General features: G+C 44.0%; 1 protein-coding gene across 6 annotated transcripts in view; it reads left to right on the top strand.

Annotated features, from left to right (window-relative positions):
• Positions 1-15,527, top strand: part of rhobtb3 (Rho related BTB domain containing 3) — an 85,290-nt gene that overhangs the window by 37,692 nt on the left and 32,071 nt on the right. For 5 of the 6 annotated variants that reach the window (XM_078396475.1, XM_078396473.1, XM_078396477.1 and 2 more), the window contains one exon: positions 12,216-12,373. In XM_078396475.1, the coding sequence (XP_078252601.1) occupies positions 12,216-12,373 (158 nt within the window). The remainder of the gene's footprint in view (positions 1-12,215; positions 12,374-15,527) is intronic. The other variant, XM_078396474.1, reaches the window with a different exon arrangement.

The raw sequence follows: 15,527 nt of genomic DNA, 5'->3' as shown, positions 1-15,527 counted from the left end.
CTTGCTCTTTGAAAAAGTAAAACAAAGATAGTAAAACTATCTTTGAAGTAAAAATTGTAATGATGTGCGCTTTCATGCGATTGTGCATTTTCAATATATGCAAGCATATTGGTTTCATGCATCCTGTAGATCAGAATAAAAAAACAAATTGGTGTATGTCAAAAATTACATTATCTACATATTCAGAGGGCCCTTCTCTTAAACCTTCTGTCAGGAGTAGTTCAGACGATTTTAGCTTAGTGAAAGAGAACTGTTCCCAATAGTTCAGCATCTTGGCACATAGTGACTGTCATTAAATTCAGGTTTAATCTTTAAAAAGTGGACTAGGATAGTATTAGAAAATGTAACCATGGATTGTGTGGTATAAAAGCACTTTTCTAACTAGTTTGAAATATTCTGATTAAAAGGACTAACATGGAAACATAGAAACATAGAAAATAGGTGCAGGAGGAGGCTATTTGGCCCTTCAAGCCAGCACCGCCATTCATTGTGATCACGGCTGGTCATCCACAATCAGTAATCCATGCTTACCTTCTCCCCATATCCCTTGATTCCGCTAGCCCCTAGAGCTCTATCTAACTCTCTTTTAATTTCATCCAATGAATTGGCCTCCTCTGCCTTCTGTGGCAGAGAATTCCACAAATTCACAACTCTCTGGGTGAAAAAGTTTCTTCTCACCTCAATTTTAAATGGCCTCCCCTTTATTCTTAGATTGTGGCCCCTGGTTCTGGACTCCCCCAACATTGGGAACATTTATCCTGCATCTAGCTTGTCCAGTCCTTTTACATGGCAATCTATCCATTTTGAAATCCATGACTCTTTTTCCACACTTGTAAATCAAAGCAATTATTTGGTTCTGTTGTTTAAAATCAGATTTTAAAGGTGCAGTGAATTCACTTATTGGCTATAATTAAGTGCCTGGACTGTAAATCAGAATATTCTATACCGTTGTTGACCCTATTCAGGCACAACAGCATCCTTTGTATAGTGTGGCGACCAGAAATGCATAAATATCACGTGTGATATAACTGATGCTTTGTAAAGTGCTTTGGGTGAACTACATAATGGGCCAACTTTTATATTCTCTGCCCCAACCTATGAAGGCAAGCATGCCATATGCCTTCTTCATTACCTTATCTACTCATGTTGTCACTTTCTGGCAAATATGGACTAATCCCAAGGTTCATAAACATGCCTTAGCATCCTTCCATTTACTGAATATGTCTGACCTCCTATTTGACATTCCAAATGCATCACTTGTTGGGATTAAATTTTATCTGCCAATGTTCTTTCCAATTTTCCATCTATATCCTGCTGTAGACTTTGACAACCTTCCTCACTCTAAACAAAACCATTAACTTCCATGTCATTCTGAAATGTGCTTCCTACATTCACATCCATATATCACATATCATCATCAGCATGGTCCAAACACCGAAACTGTTGGTATGCCAATAGTCACAGATTTTCAAAAAGAAAAGCATTGTTCCATCCCAATTATCTATCTCCTATCACTAAGCTACTTTTGGATCCATTTAGATAGCTCACATTGGAGCCCAGGTGCCTTAACATTCTGGACCAGCCTACCATTTTGGGACCTTGTCAAATGTCCTCCGAAAGTCCATATAGACAATGTCCACACTTCCTCTTCTTTCTTCTTAAGCCCTTTGCTCCTCTAGGGTGCATAAGCCATTAACAAATGTCCTCCACCTCACTCGGTTGTTGGCGGTTCTTTTGAGATCTCCCCAGTTGAGCCCACTCCCAGACATTTCTGCCTGGACACCTCTTCTCCAGCTATTCCTGGGGCGACCTCTTTTCCTTTTTCCTTGGGGGTTCAATTTCAGGCTTGCCGGGTGATGTTTGTGGCAGGTTTTCTGAGGGTGTGTCCAATCTAACTCCATTTTCTCCTTCCAATTTATAAGTCAATGGGATCCTGGCTTGTTCTTTTCCACAGGTCCACATTGCATACTTTGTCTCTCCTCCAGATGTTTAGTATTCTCCTGTTAAGGAGAGATATAGGAGGTCCTTCCTTCTCACTGCTGTGAGACTGCACAACCAGCACTGCTCCCAGCAGACGAGTCAACAGTAACAGCTAAGGAATACAATTTATCCTTGTCTTTACTTACTTTTATTTATTTTAATGAATGATCTCTTGCTATCCACTTTGCTGCTGTAACACTAAATTTCCCCGGTGTGGGACAAATAAAGGAATATATATATAATGAATGTTTGCAGCCTGTTTGTGTGTTTTGTTGTTTTCCATGTCTCTGATCCATACAGCATTACCTGCTTCACATTTGAATTAAAGATGCGTATTTTGGTGTTGATTAAGATGTATTTTGAGCTCCAGAACTTCTTGAGCATGTTAAACACCACCCTAGCCTTATTGATTCTGCTTTTTATGTCCACACTTCCTGCCATCATCAGTTTTCTTAGCTATCTCCTCAAAAACCTCAGACAAATTGATTATTTGGTATTTTCCCCTCAGAGTATCTTGATCAGCCTCTGCCTTTTAGATAGGCTCATGGAAGTGCAAGGAATAGAGGGATATGGATCATGTGCAGGCAGATGAGATCAGTTTAACTTAGCATCATGTTCAGCATAAACCTTGTCGGCAGAAGGCCCTGTTCCTGTGATGTACAATTCTAAATGTACATAAATCCTATTCCTTAGGATTTTCTCCAATAATTTCCCAACCAGTGAAATGGGCTCACTGCCCTGGAGTTGCACGGCTTATCCCTGCAGAATATTAGCTATATTCCAATATCTGTCAACTCACCTGTCATGAACGAAAATGCGATAACCTCTAAGGCCCCAGCCACCTGTTCTCTCGCTTCCCATAGCAAAGTGGGATCCCAAAGTGGGATCTCATCTGGTCTTGAGGATTTATCAACCATTGTTCATTTCATGACATCAAACACTTCCTTCTCATACAGCAGGTAAATAGGCCCTTCAGCCCAATTTGTCCATATTGACCAAAATCCCCCATCTAAGCTAGTCCCATTTGCCTGTATTTGGCCCAAATCATTCTAAACCTTTCCTATCCACGCTCCTGTCCAAACATCTTTTAGATGCTGACCTAATATTGAGCTGTTCCGATTATCCATGCACCTATCACTGAACACATTGTTCATATCCTTCTCCATGGTGAATACAGATGAGAAATATTCATTTACGACCTTGCTCACTTCGCCTGGTTCCACACATTGTTTATTCCTTTGGTCCCAAAGGGGACCCATTCATACCCTAACTAGCCTCTTGTTCCTGGTATACATAAAACGTCTAGGGATTCTCAAGGTCTTGAGATATCTTTGGATGTTAACTTATTGTTTTGAAAATCCCCAAGGAGTATTTGATTTATTTTGAATGAAGAAAATTGGCCAACTACCATCTTGGTAAGACTGTTTTCACTTCATTATTTACTGAAGTTGATTTGGTGTCATGGATCTATTTTATCATAATTCTTATTATTGTGTATTGAAGACATTTAATAAAAAATACGTGGACAACTATCCAATTGATGTGAAGTTGCTACAAATGGCAAAACATGTATAGTGAAGGCATATTGTGCCATAGCTCCATTTTTAACGTATAGTTTGAGCACAAAAGTGGTTCAAATATCTGAAAATGATGCCAGAATTGTTGTTGTTCTGTACCAATGTCAAAAATGTATACACTTCCATTATGTTATATTCTGCAATAAAACTGGGTGAAGTTTGGGTGTTCAGTGAAATGGCAATGGCTTTAGACTCCCAGTTTTAGCTATCTATTTCCACAAAACCTCGCAAGGGTCATCTGAGATGCACCTGAAATAATGTATATGTTCCCCATCTCCACCACAACATGCACTTACCTCATTTTAATGATTTTACCTTCCAGTGCCTTAGAGGTCATGCTACCCTTCTCCTCATCCCCTACCCTCCCTTCCATTAGTGCTCATCTCCAGTTTTGTTCATTCATGGTGCCATTAAAATGACTGTTTCCTGCTTCTCAAATTCCTCATTGGCTTCCCTAATGGGGAAGGAGCATTTGGGATGTATGGAGAACCTCAAAATCATGCATCATGAGGACACCAAAATCTTTCATAAACACATTAGTTCGCACTCCTGCCCCACCTGCTATATCCTGCTCGAATTGTGGAAGAGGCTGCAGAAGAACCTATGAAGCAAAAACCTAGGCATTGTTCTTCATGTACGAGCCAAACATAATAAAGGAAAGTCTTTATCTTTTATCTTCTAAATCACCACTTTTTATCTGTTTGTCTTTATAATTTTATCATTTTATCTTTAATGGTTTATGAGAATAATAAAGCTAATTAACCTAGACTTTTTTTTGCTTTGAATCAGCAGACTAACAGGTAAGATTTTTCTTCCACACAAACCCATAAAGCAGGATGGAACTTTAATCGTTCATCTAGCTTAAGTAGCTAAACTAGCAAGTGCAGAACATTGCTAAGGAAAGATGATATGGTACAATATTGCAGAATTACAAAATTTGGGATCATGCACTTTAAGGCCTTTAAATATCTTCCTGTTTAAGCTGTTACGTCCATGCTGACAGATTTGGCCGGCATTCAATGTGCTGAATTCACTGTACCCACCCAGCACTGGCATACTGCAGGGAGTTATGGATTCTTTTAGCATCACCTGTCAAACCTGTAATCTGACTACCTGGAAGGGAATGGATGGTAGGTAGATGCATAAGAACACCGTCATTGTTTAGTCCTCTTTCATGTCACATACCAGCCTGTTTTGGTATATTACATTTCTTTCATTATCACTGGGTTAAAATACCAATAGTGTAGAAACAAGGAACTGCAGATCCTGGTTTATAAATTTTAAAAAAATACCCAAAGTGCTGGAGTAACCCAGCAGGTCAGGCAACATCCTTGGAGAACATGGATAAGTGATGTTTCAGGTTGTAACCTGGTTAGATATGGAAAGGATGTTTCCACTGGTGGGAGAGTCTAGGACCAGATGTCATAGCCTCAGAATTAAAGGGCGCTCTTTTAGAAAGGAGGTGAGGAAGAACTTCTTTAGTCAGAGGGTAGTTAATCTGTGAAAATCATTGTCACAGAGTGCTGCGGAGGCGATGTCAGAGAATATTTTTAAGGCAGAAATAGACAAATTCATGAGTCGAACGTGTGTCAAGGGTTATGGGGAGAAGGTAGGAAAATGGGATTAGGAGGCATAAATCAGCCATGATTGAATGGCAGAGTAGACGCGATGGGCCAAATGGCCTAATTCTACTCCTATAACTTGTGAACCCTCCAGGCTAGTACAAATAATGTATACCTATCAGCATTGTAGAAATACCTTCACCGTGTGGACTAAAATAGTTGTGAAAGAAAGCCAACAGTCAACTTTTGAAGGGCAACAAGGGTTCAACAGTAAATTACATTTTCTGCTAGAAATTGCCCGGTCCAGTTTTTATACCATACAGCACAGAAACAGGTCCTTTGGTCCACTGTGCCAAAATGTTCATTCACATTTTCTTGTTTTCCCTTCTAAGTTATTGCTTTACAGCCAGAACTTGGTGGTTGTGCTGAGAATAAGATGGCCAGGAGACAATATTGTGGGTCCCAACAGAACGTGTTTGGTAGAAACGTGCTTTTCCAATGTCCCTCTTCTACAGTTTGCCTTGGGCAAGTAAAGCCCAAAATAAATATTGTATCATCAATGTGTTGTTTGTGGGCAATAAACATTTCTGGATCTTCCCCACCACCATGCCACGTCAAATAAAAAATAATAGTTTGGTGGTCAGTTCCCCATTTCTGTGACATTGAATCAGATGGGATGCCATGCTTGTATGGTCAGCAAGAATAAATAAATTCTGCAACATGATTTGAGTTCAGATAATCAGTAATAATGCCAGCATTATTGCACTTATTGAGATAATATATGCCTTTTGCTTTTTAACATCCCAAAGCCAACAAAGATGACAAGCAGTGTTGGATGATCAGTAGAAAATTGATTTTGCATTACAATGTCAGGCTTACCTCATTGTCCTAAATTGTAACTAACATATTTCTCAGCGTAGGAAATCGTTTTTAGGCTAATGCATGATTTTAACACACATAACTCTCTATTGCATATCTATTTCAAAATTACTGAAGTAGTCTTGAAAAATATAACATTTGTGAGCTGTTCAACTGCTCGTTCAAACAAAAACCTCTTGTCTGCAGAAACTGGTGACAGGAATGTAAATGTAGTGTGCTCTTTATTCTTAGTCGAGAACGTTGTCACTAAGCGTGAATTTCCCATGGGAAAGTTTTTTAAAACTTGTTTTCTTACAATATGGAGCCAGAACTGCACATCTTTTGCAAATAGTTCTCTCAGAATAGAAGAATTTAAAAAAAAGTCTTGTTGCACATGTTTTCCCAGCCCATTTAAGGAACGTATTCATAATAAACGCTTAATAGTTTTCTTGCACCTGTAAAGATGTACACATTACTTTCTGTGAGTTTTATATTGATCACCTTTAACTCTTTCCATTCTGATAACTATTAGAAAGGTGTCCAATTTTAATTTGGTCAATAACTGAATTAAAAACTAATCGTCAGATTAGCAATCCAAAGCTGGATACTATAATACCACTAGACGGGCGTGGACCTGTTGGGTCCAAATCTCTCCTGCGGGCCCGGCAACCCTCCGTACAAACCTCTCCTGCAGGCATGGGAACCCTCCCCCAACTGATGACACTCACCCACTCCATCCCCCCTCAACCCCGCTTAAAACTCCCCCGGGGCCGGGGGTGGGCGAGGGGGGAAGAGGGAAGGGGAGAGGGAGCCACTCACCACGGCTCCGGGCGGCCATCGCGGCAGCAAGCAGCAGGAGAACTCTCCTCACCCCCCCCCCCCCCATTGGCCGCCACTCCCGTCACTCGGGTGGGTCCCGCCCCCCTCCAAGCAGCAACCTTCCCCCAACTGCGCAAGTGTGGGAGCGGCGGCCATCTTACATAAGTATCAGATCAATGGGCCAGCTGCACAGGCGCGGACACGTTAGATTCCCATTTCGAAAACAAACAAACCTACAAGATGAGAGTTTTAGTACTATAAATAATATAGATCAAGTGGACCCGTTGGGCCCAAACCTCTCCTTCATTGGTGCAGCATCCTCTCCTTCCCCTCCCCCCTTCCCCTCCCCCCACTCCATCCCCTTCAACCCCCCTTATCCTCCACCTCCTCCCTCCACCCCTCCCTAGGAGATAGATTTGAACTTTAAAATGTGAATAACTTAAAAAATATAACACCGATTTCAATGAAACTTCTTCCATTAGCACCAAAGGGACGACGGTGAGTAAGGTGGGCCTAAAATTGTTGTGCTATCGTGTACCGTTTTGGCTGTTCAGGAACAAACAAACAAACAAGAGTTTAGCATATAGATATAGATAATCATGGTATCCAACTTCCATGGGGTTTCTCTTGAATAGTGTAGAAGGCCACAAAGGAGAGTGGGATGGAGAATTAAAGTGCCAGGCAACTGGAGGCTCTGGGTTGCCCTCTCAGACTGAATAATATTGTTCTGCAAAGCTGCTGCCTCATCTGCATTTTTTTCCAGTGTAAGTAAAGTAATATTGAACTTCTATGGTTGCATGGAAAGGTGCCACCTGAAGCAAAGGCATTGGTGAATAAGAAATGTCGTAAAGAAAAGTGAAAGGGAATATATGTCTGGGGAGGAATCTCATTATAGGTGGCAGAATTTGTAAAGGATGATCCAATATCTGCAGAAGCTGGTGGGGTGTCAGGTGATGACCAACATAATCCAATCCTTTGTCTGGCCAGGAGGAGAGAGGGTGAGGGCTTCTCTACTCCCATAGTTTCAATTGGAGTTGATGCCATCTTTAACTACTTCCTTGTGTTAGTCAACATTTAGTTCTTTTTAGGGCCTGTCCCACTTCGGTGATTTTTAAGGCGACTACAGGCGACTAGGCTGTCGTCGCCAGTGTGTCGCGGGGTGTCGCAGGCATGGTCATGTGTAGTCGCCAAAAAGTCATAGCTTTTTTCTGGTTGCCGGGGAATTTTCTCCTTGCTCTAAAATTTTCAACGACTGCTGGCTTGACGCCAATGATCGTCTCCTATCGTGGGTGCTGTCGTAGGTTGTCGACAGGTTGTCCCCAGGTGACTTTGGTTGTCGCCGGTGCTGATCCACCTTTTATAAGAATTTTGTTTGTTTGAATAAAGTAAATTCTGGACATTTTGACCAAAGATTGATGTTTGAAGTTATTGTATTCCAGAGTAGTTTCTCATGGCATCTCTTTCAAATATTTTAATTTTATTTATTTTGACCAATAAAACAAACACAAACACAAGCATTGCACTGCATTGAAAAGCAATCTATTTTCATTTATTTTGACATTGCACTGCATTGGGACTCTTCAGGGACAAGGGGTTCAACCACACAGACTTCTTCTTGGGCTTCTTCTTCCCCATTCTTCTTGTCCTTCTGTCTTGCAGAATTTTAAGTATGAGGGCTGCTGCAAGCAGCAGGGCTTGCATTTGATGTAAGAGCAATGCCATCATATGTTGCTTCCTGGCAGTCATGATGCAGAATGATCGGAGACTCTACCCAAACCCATTTTTTGCGCCAAACCTACGTTAAATGGCTACCAACGTTGTCATCAGTTGTGACCTGACAGGGTCAATAGACAATAGACAATAGGTGCAGGAGTAGGCCATTCGGCCCTTCGAGCCAACACCACCATTCCATGTGATCATGGCTGATCATTCTCAATCAGTACCCTATTGCTGCCTTCTTCCCATACCCTCTCTGTCATAGCTTGTTAAGGGTGGAGGTAGGTTGACTTCGGTTGTCGTAGCTTGTCGTAGTTGCTGTCGTGGGTGGACGTCCTAGGTCGCGATGACTGGGTCGCCAGTTGTCGGTAGCTTGCCATCGCCTAGGTGGTAGGTTGTCGTAGGCATTGTCGTAGACATTGGCGTAGGGATAAAAAAATTGAAGGTTTTTCGGCGATCTGCTACAACTTTGACAGTCGCCGGCAGTCACCTTAAAAATCGCCAAAGTGGGACAGGCCCTTTTCTAATCCAATTTACTTCTACATTTGGCTCTTGGGAGAAAAATATTCCCCAATTCACGTGTAATTCCATTTTCATATTGTCAACAGTCTAGCCTTTTCTGTTTTATTTAGCAGTAAACCTGTAATTGAAAATCTTCTTAATATTTTCTGCTCTTTCACTTTTAATACCTGTGATAACTTTGCTCAGTGAGAAATAACATTGAGCCTAAAAAAGGGTCCCGACCCAAAATGTCATCTCTCCATGAGATGCTGCCTGACGCGCTGAGTTACTCCAGCACTTTGTGCCTTTTGTAAATCAGCATTTACAGTTCCTTGTGTTTACTCTTTCCACATCCTAATCATTAGACAAATTATTTGCTTCTTCACGTTCAAAGGGCGTAGAGAATGTAATCAGCATACAACTTGTTTAGTCATCGAAATATGAGATGCAGAGGCTCTCGGTTCAGGTGCTGTGTCATACTTACATAAATTTATCAATCTTTGTCCAAATCTGCTCATTACAGCCTGCATGTCCATCAGAGTGGACACACATTTGAAGGGCTGGTATATGTACTGGGCTTTTCCCCTTTCCCGGATAATATCTCGGATGTACCTAATCAAATGAGATATTACCTAATCACGCCTGTTCAATTGTCCACCGTCATTCACAGATAGATTTAAAGGGATTGCAGGGCATTGATCTGACCTGTTCATTGTGGAATCACTTCCCTGTCTATTGTATGTTTTTTGGGTGTTTAGTATTCATCTAGTCTTATGATACCACGTTGCCATCTCACTTTTGGACATGTCTGATGCTGCTCCCAGAGTGGCTTTCTGTACTCCTCATTGGACTAGGGCCCCAACCTAGAAAGTAAAAGTATTGTGAAAGATATGCCAGCCACAACATTACAGATTATGATGATGTACATTTCTGCTATTGCTATTGGTGCACAGTGCCTCATGAATGTAAATTTTGTTTTACAAGATCTGTTCCACACAAAGTGCTGAAAAGTGTCAATGGTGCAAAAACATGTCCTTCTTGTGTCCAGAAAAACTCTGTGGCAGTCAGGTTACAAACCGATCCTGGACTGATTCATCCGTCACAGGTGTTAGTTGAGGATAAGGTCAGGAGTTTATCCCTTGTGTTAGGTTCATTCATTACCTGCTGCAAACCCTCTCCAGTAGCTGCATCCTTCAGGATAGGGCAAATTCAGGCTGCGGCCAAGCTACTCTTTTTTTATGGTTAATCTACTCCAGGGTACATTTTGTGCCCTTGATACTTTAATGACTTATTCCAGCTGTTGGAGGAGCACTGATTGATCAACTGAGGGAGGTTGATGTGCCAATCAGGAGGCTAGGTGCTAAGGACATGTTGTCAAGTGGTCAACCACTGGTCATCTCTCCTATAGTGGCACAAGGCTTTGGCCTATGGCATTGGCTTGATTATGTCTTATGATTATGAATGCCTGCCATTTTTCCCAATAGATTCCAGCAGCATCACAAAACATTTGGTAAAATACCTCCAGCTGGTGTCTTTTCTACCAATGATATTTTGGTCATCCACTACATATTTTCATTCTGAAACAAGCCAACAAATCTTGCTTTATTCCTACAAATGATGAGGCCTTATTCTACCCATGAAAAGTGTAGATCCAAACATCTGAAGTGTAATATAAACACGTGGCTAGAGTCAAAATTGATCAAAAATGAGTACAAATAGCACTGATGATTACATCCATTTAAAAAAGTTTTTTCATGTAATTCTGTTCAAACTCATTTGTGTCTCGACATCTATTGACTAGAAACTATACTGGACCACCCATATATATATACTGTGACGTCAACAGGAGGCCAGAGGCTGAGTATTCCGGCACTCCAAGGTCTTTCCTGTATAAAGCACAGATTAACTTGAGCGCCATCCAGCACAAAGTAACCTGCTTGAATGGTTATTCATCACCCGAAACAAACATTTCCTCTGGTGCACAGTGGCTGCAGTTTATACTCTCTAGAAAATGCACTGCTGTTGTTCACCCAGGCTATTTTGGCAATGCCTCCCAAACCCGTGATCTTTACTATCAAGAAGGACAATAAATCCATGGAACACCCTACCCAGGAGAACTTTCAGTCTACCTTCACTTGGAGGGCTGCAGCAGTTTAAGGCAGCTGCTCACCATCACCTACCCTCAAATAGTAAGGGAAATAAATGCTGTCCTTAGCAGTGAAGCCCAGATCCCAAAGAAAAAAATAATAATCTTAAAATACTGTGCCTCACTGTGTTCTTTCAGCTGTCAAAAGTATTGGCAGTGTGTCAGTACAAAGTACACTAACAGCAAGATTAGACTGTCAGATATAAATGGATTCAATAGTCTAAATAAGATTAAGTTAAACTTACTTGTTGAATTTGGCATTACCTCACGGCATAGCAATCACTATACCATAAATTCAATACAAATTCCAGGGATGAGGTCCGTACTTTAATTCTATGGATAGAATGAAGGGATCTAATGGAGGTATTTAAAGTCATAAAGCGTAAACACAGAGTAAATAGAAGAAAGTTGTTCCGACGATAGTGAGGAGAAAGGTCAAAAGTTAGGTGATGTGGAATAAAGGTGGTTGACAGTATAGTGAAAGGTGAGAAAAACTTACTATTAAACACAGCAAATAGGATAAGGTCAGGAATTCATTGCCACGGTTAGTAGTGGTGGCAGATTCAATCGCAGCAGTCAAGAGTGATGTGGATATGTAACTGAATGGAAAGAATTTGCATGGTTATGACGATATGGTTAAGGAATGGGATTAGCTGGGTTGCTCTTACATAGAGGTGGTTTGCATTTGATGGCTTCTTTCCATGCTGCAACCGTTGTGTAATTCGGTGAAGTTTTGTGGCGTTTTAACCATCTACCAGTTACTTGGTAATGATCCCATTATTTTAAATCCCTCTTTGCTGGATTTTACTGTGTGGAAAATGGCTAATGTATTTCTACAAGCTATGCCTTTAAATAATTGTAGTAAAGTGCTATGACAGACTTGATAAGATACTCTAGAAATTTATAGAGGTGTCATATAATAAAGGTCGTAATGACTTTCAAGATCTAAATTAAAGAAAAGCTAATCAACCTGTCATTATTCTGTTTATTTGTGAGTTATATATAAAAGAGGAATATTTTTACATGATATTCATGAAATTTCAAAATTCTCAACAGAAGAGAGTCCACCTTGTTCGTGCCCATTGTGCACATCAGATAAAGGGAGCTGCGTGCCATTCTTTGAAGGATTAGAACTGTCAAAAGAAATTGGAGCTGCCTACTTGGAACTTCATAGTCTCAATGACTTCAATGTGAGGAAGTACTTTGGAGGAGTGGTGAGCAAGATTGTTATGCTTTCACTGGATGGTTATTTTCTATGACATGATATTTTAAGATAACATTATTTGTATCACAATCTATTGTTGGATCAAATGATTACAGAGAAACTTATTTTGAAAATTATTGTAGCGTTTAGCTTCAATGTATTTTCTGTTGAAGAACATAATAGTCTATGTCATTAACACTGCCAGAGCAAAAGGGTTGATGACAGAGACAATTATGTCCTATTGTGTTTATACCATTACAAATATATTCAGAGCATCTTCCCAGCAAAAAAAAACATGCATTGTGTAAAGGTGTTGCTTTAGAGAAGGAAACAAAAACACTTTATACATAAAATCTTGGGTGTTCAGGTTACATACATGTACCTGAGCCCACAAAATGGCCATTGCTACTACCCATGTACAATAAGCATCACAAAGCATATGGTTGCTGATGTGTTAATGTCTTGAACACCAAGTTTATCCAATACCTAATATCTGTTACTTAATTTACTTCCACTGGAACAGTGGAGAAACTCCATCACCAGTAAACCCTCCTAGTAATGTTAACGATTCCAGCTGTAATTAAATTCAATTTGTTTGCACCTCAGAAATAAATCTGATATCCTAATGTTAATCTTTAACTTTCGAGATTAAAAGATAAACTTTGTGTTGCAAGCTTCAAATTAAAAGATGAAGATAGCTAGCAAGCTGCTCTACATTGATCTGAACAAAGTTAGGCTAATGTTTCAGGGAATGAAGATTTAATAAAATGGAACCTGAAACATCCTCTGTACTTTGTTGCCTGGCCTGCAGAGTTCATCCAGCAATTTGTTCTTTTATTCAAAGTTTAGCAAACAGCTGAATCTAAATTGTTTACATGCATATTTTATTCTCGGAAGCTCATAGTGCAATTTATTTGTAATTTAGGATTTAAACATTATTCTTCGAGAATCAGTCCATTAAAGGTTTGTCTTTTATAAGCCTACTAGCACGAGTGTGCCCGTTGGGCCCGTCCTCGTAGGGTTTCCATTGTAACCGGGAGAGGAGTGGGGGGGAGGGAAGGGGGTGGGAGGAGGGAGGTGTGGAGGGGAGGGGGAGGGGGGAGGGGAGGGGGGAAGGGAGGAGGGAAGGGGTGGAGGGAGAGGGGAGGGAGGGGGGAAGGGGGGGAGGGGGGAGGGATGGGGACCTCCCCTTTTCCCAGTACCCCTCTTTCCCCGTTGGGCCCGTCCTCGTAGGGTTTCCATTGTAACCGGGAGGAGGGGAGGGAGGGAAGGGGGAGGGAGGGAGGAGGGAGGTGTGTAGGGAGGAGGGGAGGGGAGGGAGGGGGGAGGAGAGGGAGGGGGTAGGGGGGAGGGGGAGGGAGGGGAGGGGGGGAGGGGAGGGGGAAGGGGGGAGGGAGGGGGTCCTCCCCTTTTCCTAGTACCCCTCTTTCCCCGTTGGGCCCGTCCTCGTAGGGTTTCAATTGTAACGGGGAGGGGGGAGGGAGGGTGGAAGGAGGGGGGAGGGGGAGAGGGATGGAAGGGTGGAGGGAGGGGGGGAGGGATTGGGGGAGGGAGGGAAGGAGGGAGGGGGGGAGTTAGGGGGGAGGGAGGGGGAGGGAGTTGGGGAGGGAGGGGGAGGAGGGGGGGAGGGAGTGGGGATGGAGGTGGGAAGGAGGGGGGATGAAGGGGTTGAGTACTCCTCTTTCCCCGTTGGGCCCGTCCTCGTAGGGTTTCCATTGTAACCGGGAGGGGGGGAGGGAGGGAGGAGCGAGGTGTGGAGGGAGGTGTGGAGGGGAGGGGGAGGGAGGGGGGGAGGGGAGGGGGAAGGGGAGGGGGGAAGGGGGGAGGGAAGGGGGAGGGGGTAGGGGGGAGGGGAGGGAGGGGGATCTCCCCTTTCCCCAGTACCCCTCTTTCCCCGTTGGGCCCGTCCCCGTAGGGTTTCCATTGTAACCGGGAGGGGGAGAGGGAGGGTGGAAGGAGGGGGGAGGGGGAGAGGGATGGAAGGGTGGAGGGAGGGGGGAGGGAGTGGGGGAGGGTGGGATGGAGGGAAGGAGGGAGGGGGGGAGTTAGGGGCTGAGTGGTGATGGAGGTTGGGATTGAGGGGGGAGGGAGGGGGGGAGGGAGTGGGGATGGAGGTGGGAAGGAGGGGGGAGGAAGGGGTTGAGGGGGGAAGTGGGACCTCCCCTTTTCCCAGTACCCCTCTTTCCCCACCACCAAGCTCCCTCCGCAACGACCCCTGTTGTCCCCCTCCCAAGTCCCCATTCTCAGACCCCCCCCCATTCTCTCTCTCCCCCAGACACACTCTCAGTGCTTTTTTCGAAACACTTGCCCCGGTGGCCCACGAGCATAGGGGCCCAATGCTGATCTGTGTATGTTAAGTGACTTGCAATAAAAAAAAATACTTTAAAAAAAGATAAGTGCTTTTTAAGTGCTTGTTTTGAAACATTCGCGGTCACATAGTGCTTCTCACTGCGATCTGTTAGTGGTGCTTTTCGAAACAATGTAGCACCCATCTCAAACAAGCATTGGGAGGATGGGAGGGAGGGAAGGGGAGGGAGGGAGGAGGGAGGTGTGGAGGGAGGAGGGGAGGGAGGGGGGGAGGGGGAAGGGGAGGAAGGGGAGGGAAAGGGGAGGGAGGGGGGATGGGATGGGGGAAGGGGGGAGGGAGGGGGACCTCCCCTTTTCCCAGTACCCCTCTTTCCCCGTTGGGCCCGTCCTCGTAGGGTTTCCATTGTAACCGGGAGGAGGGGAGGGAGGGAAGGGGGAGGGAGGGAAGGGGGAGGGAGGGAGGAGGGAGGTGTGGAGGGAGGAAGGGAGGGGGAGGGAGGGGTGGAGGGGAGGGGGGAAGGGGGGGAGGGGGGAGGGAGAGGGGTAGGGGGGAGGGGGGGAGGGGGGAGGGAGAGGGGTAGGGGGGAGGGGGAGGGGGGAGGGGAGGGGGGAAGGGGAGGGAGGGGGACCTCCCCTTTTCCCAGTACCCCTCTTTCCCCGTTGGGCCCGTCCCCGTAGGGTTTCCATTGTAACCATAAGGGGGGGAGGGAGGGTGGAAGGAGGGGGGAGGGGGAGAGGGATGGAAGGGTGGAGGGAGGGGGGGAGGGATGGAGGGAAGGAGGGAGGGGGGGGAGTTAGGGGAGGAGGGGTGAGGGAGGTGGGGAGGGAGTTGGGGAGGAGGGGGGGAGGGAGTGGGG

Source organism: Rhinoraja longicauda, chromosome 3, assembly GCF_053455715.1.
Source record: "Rhinoraja longicauda isolate Sanriku21f chromosome 3, sRhiLon1.1, whole genome shotgun sequence".
In the NCBI taxonomy this organism is placed as follows: domain Eukaryota; kingdom Metazoa; phylum Chordata; class Chondrichthyes; order Rajiformes; family Arhynchobatidae; genus Rhinoraja; species Rhinoraja longicauda.
Note: the sequence above shows the minus strand (reverse complement) of the source record. Positions and strands in the feature narration are given on the sequence as shown.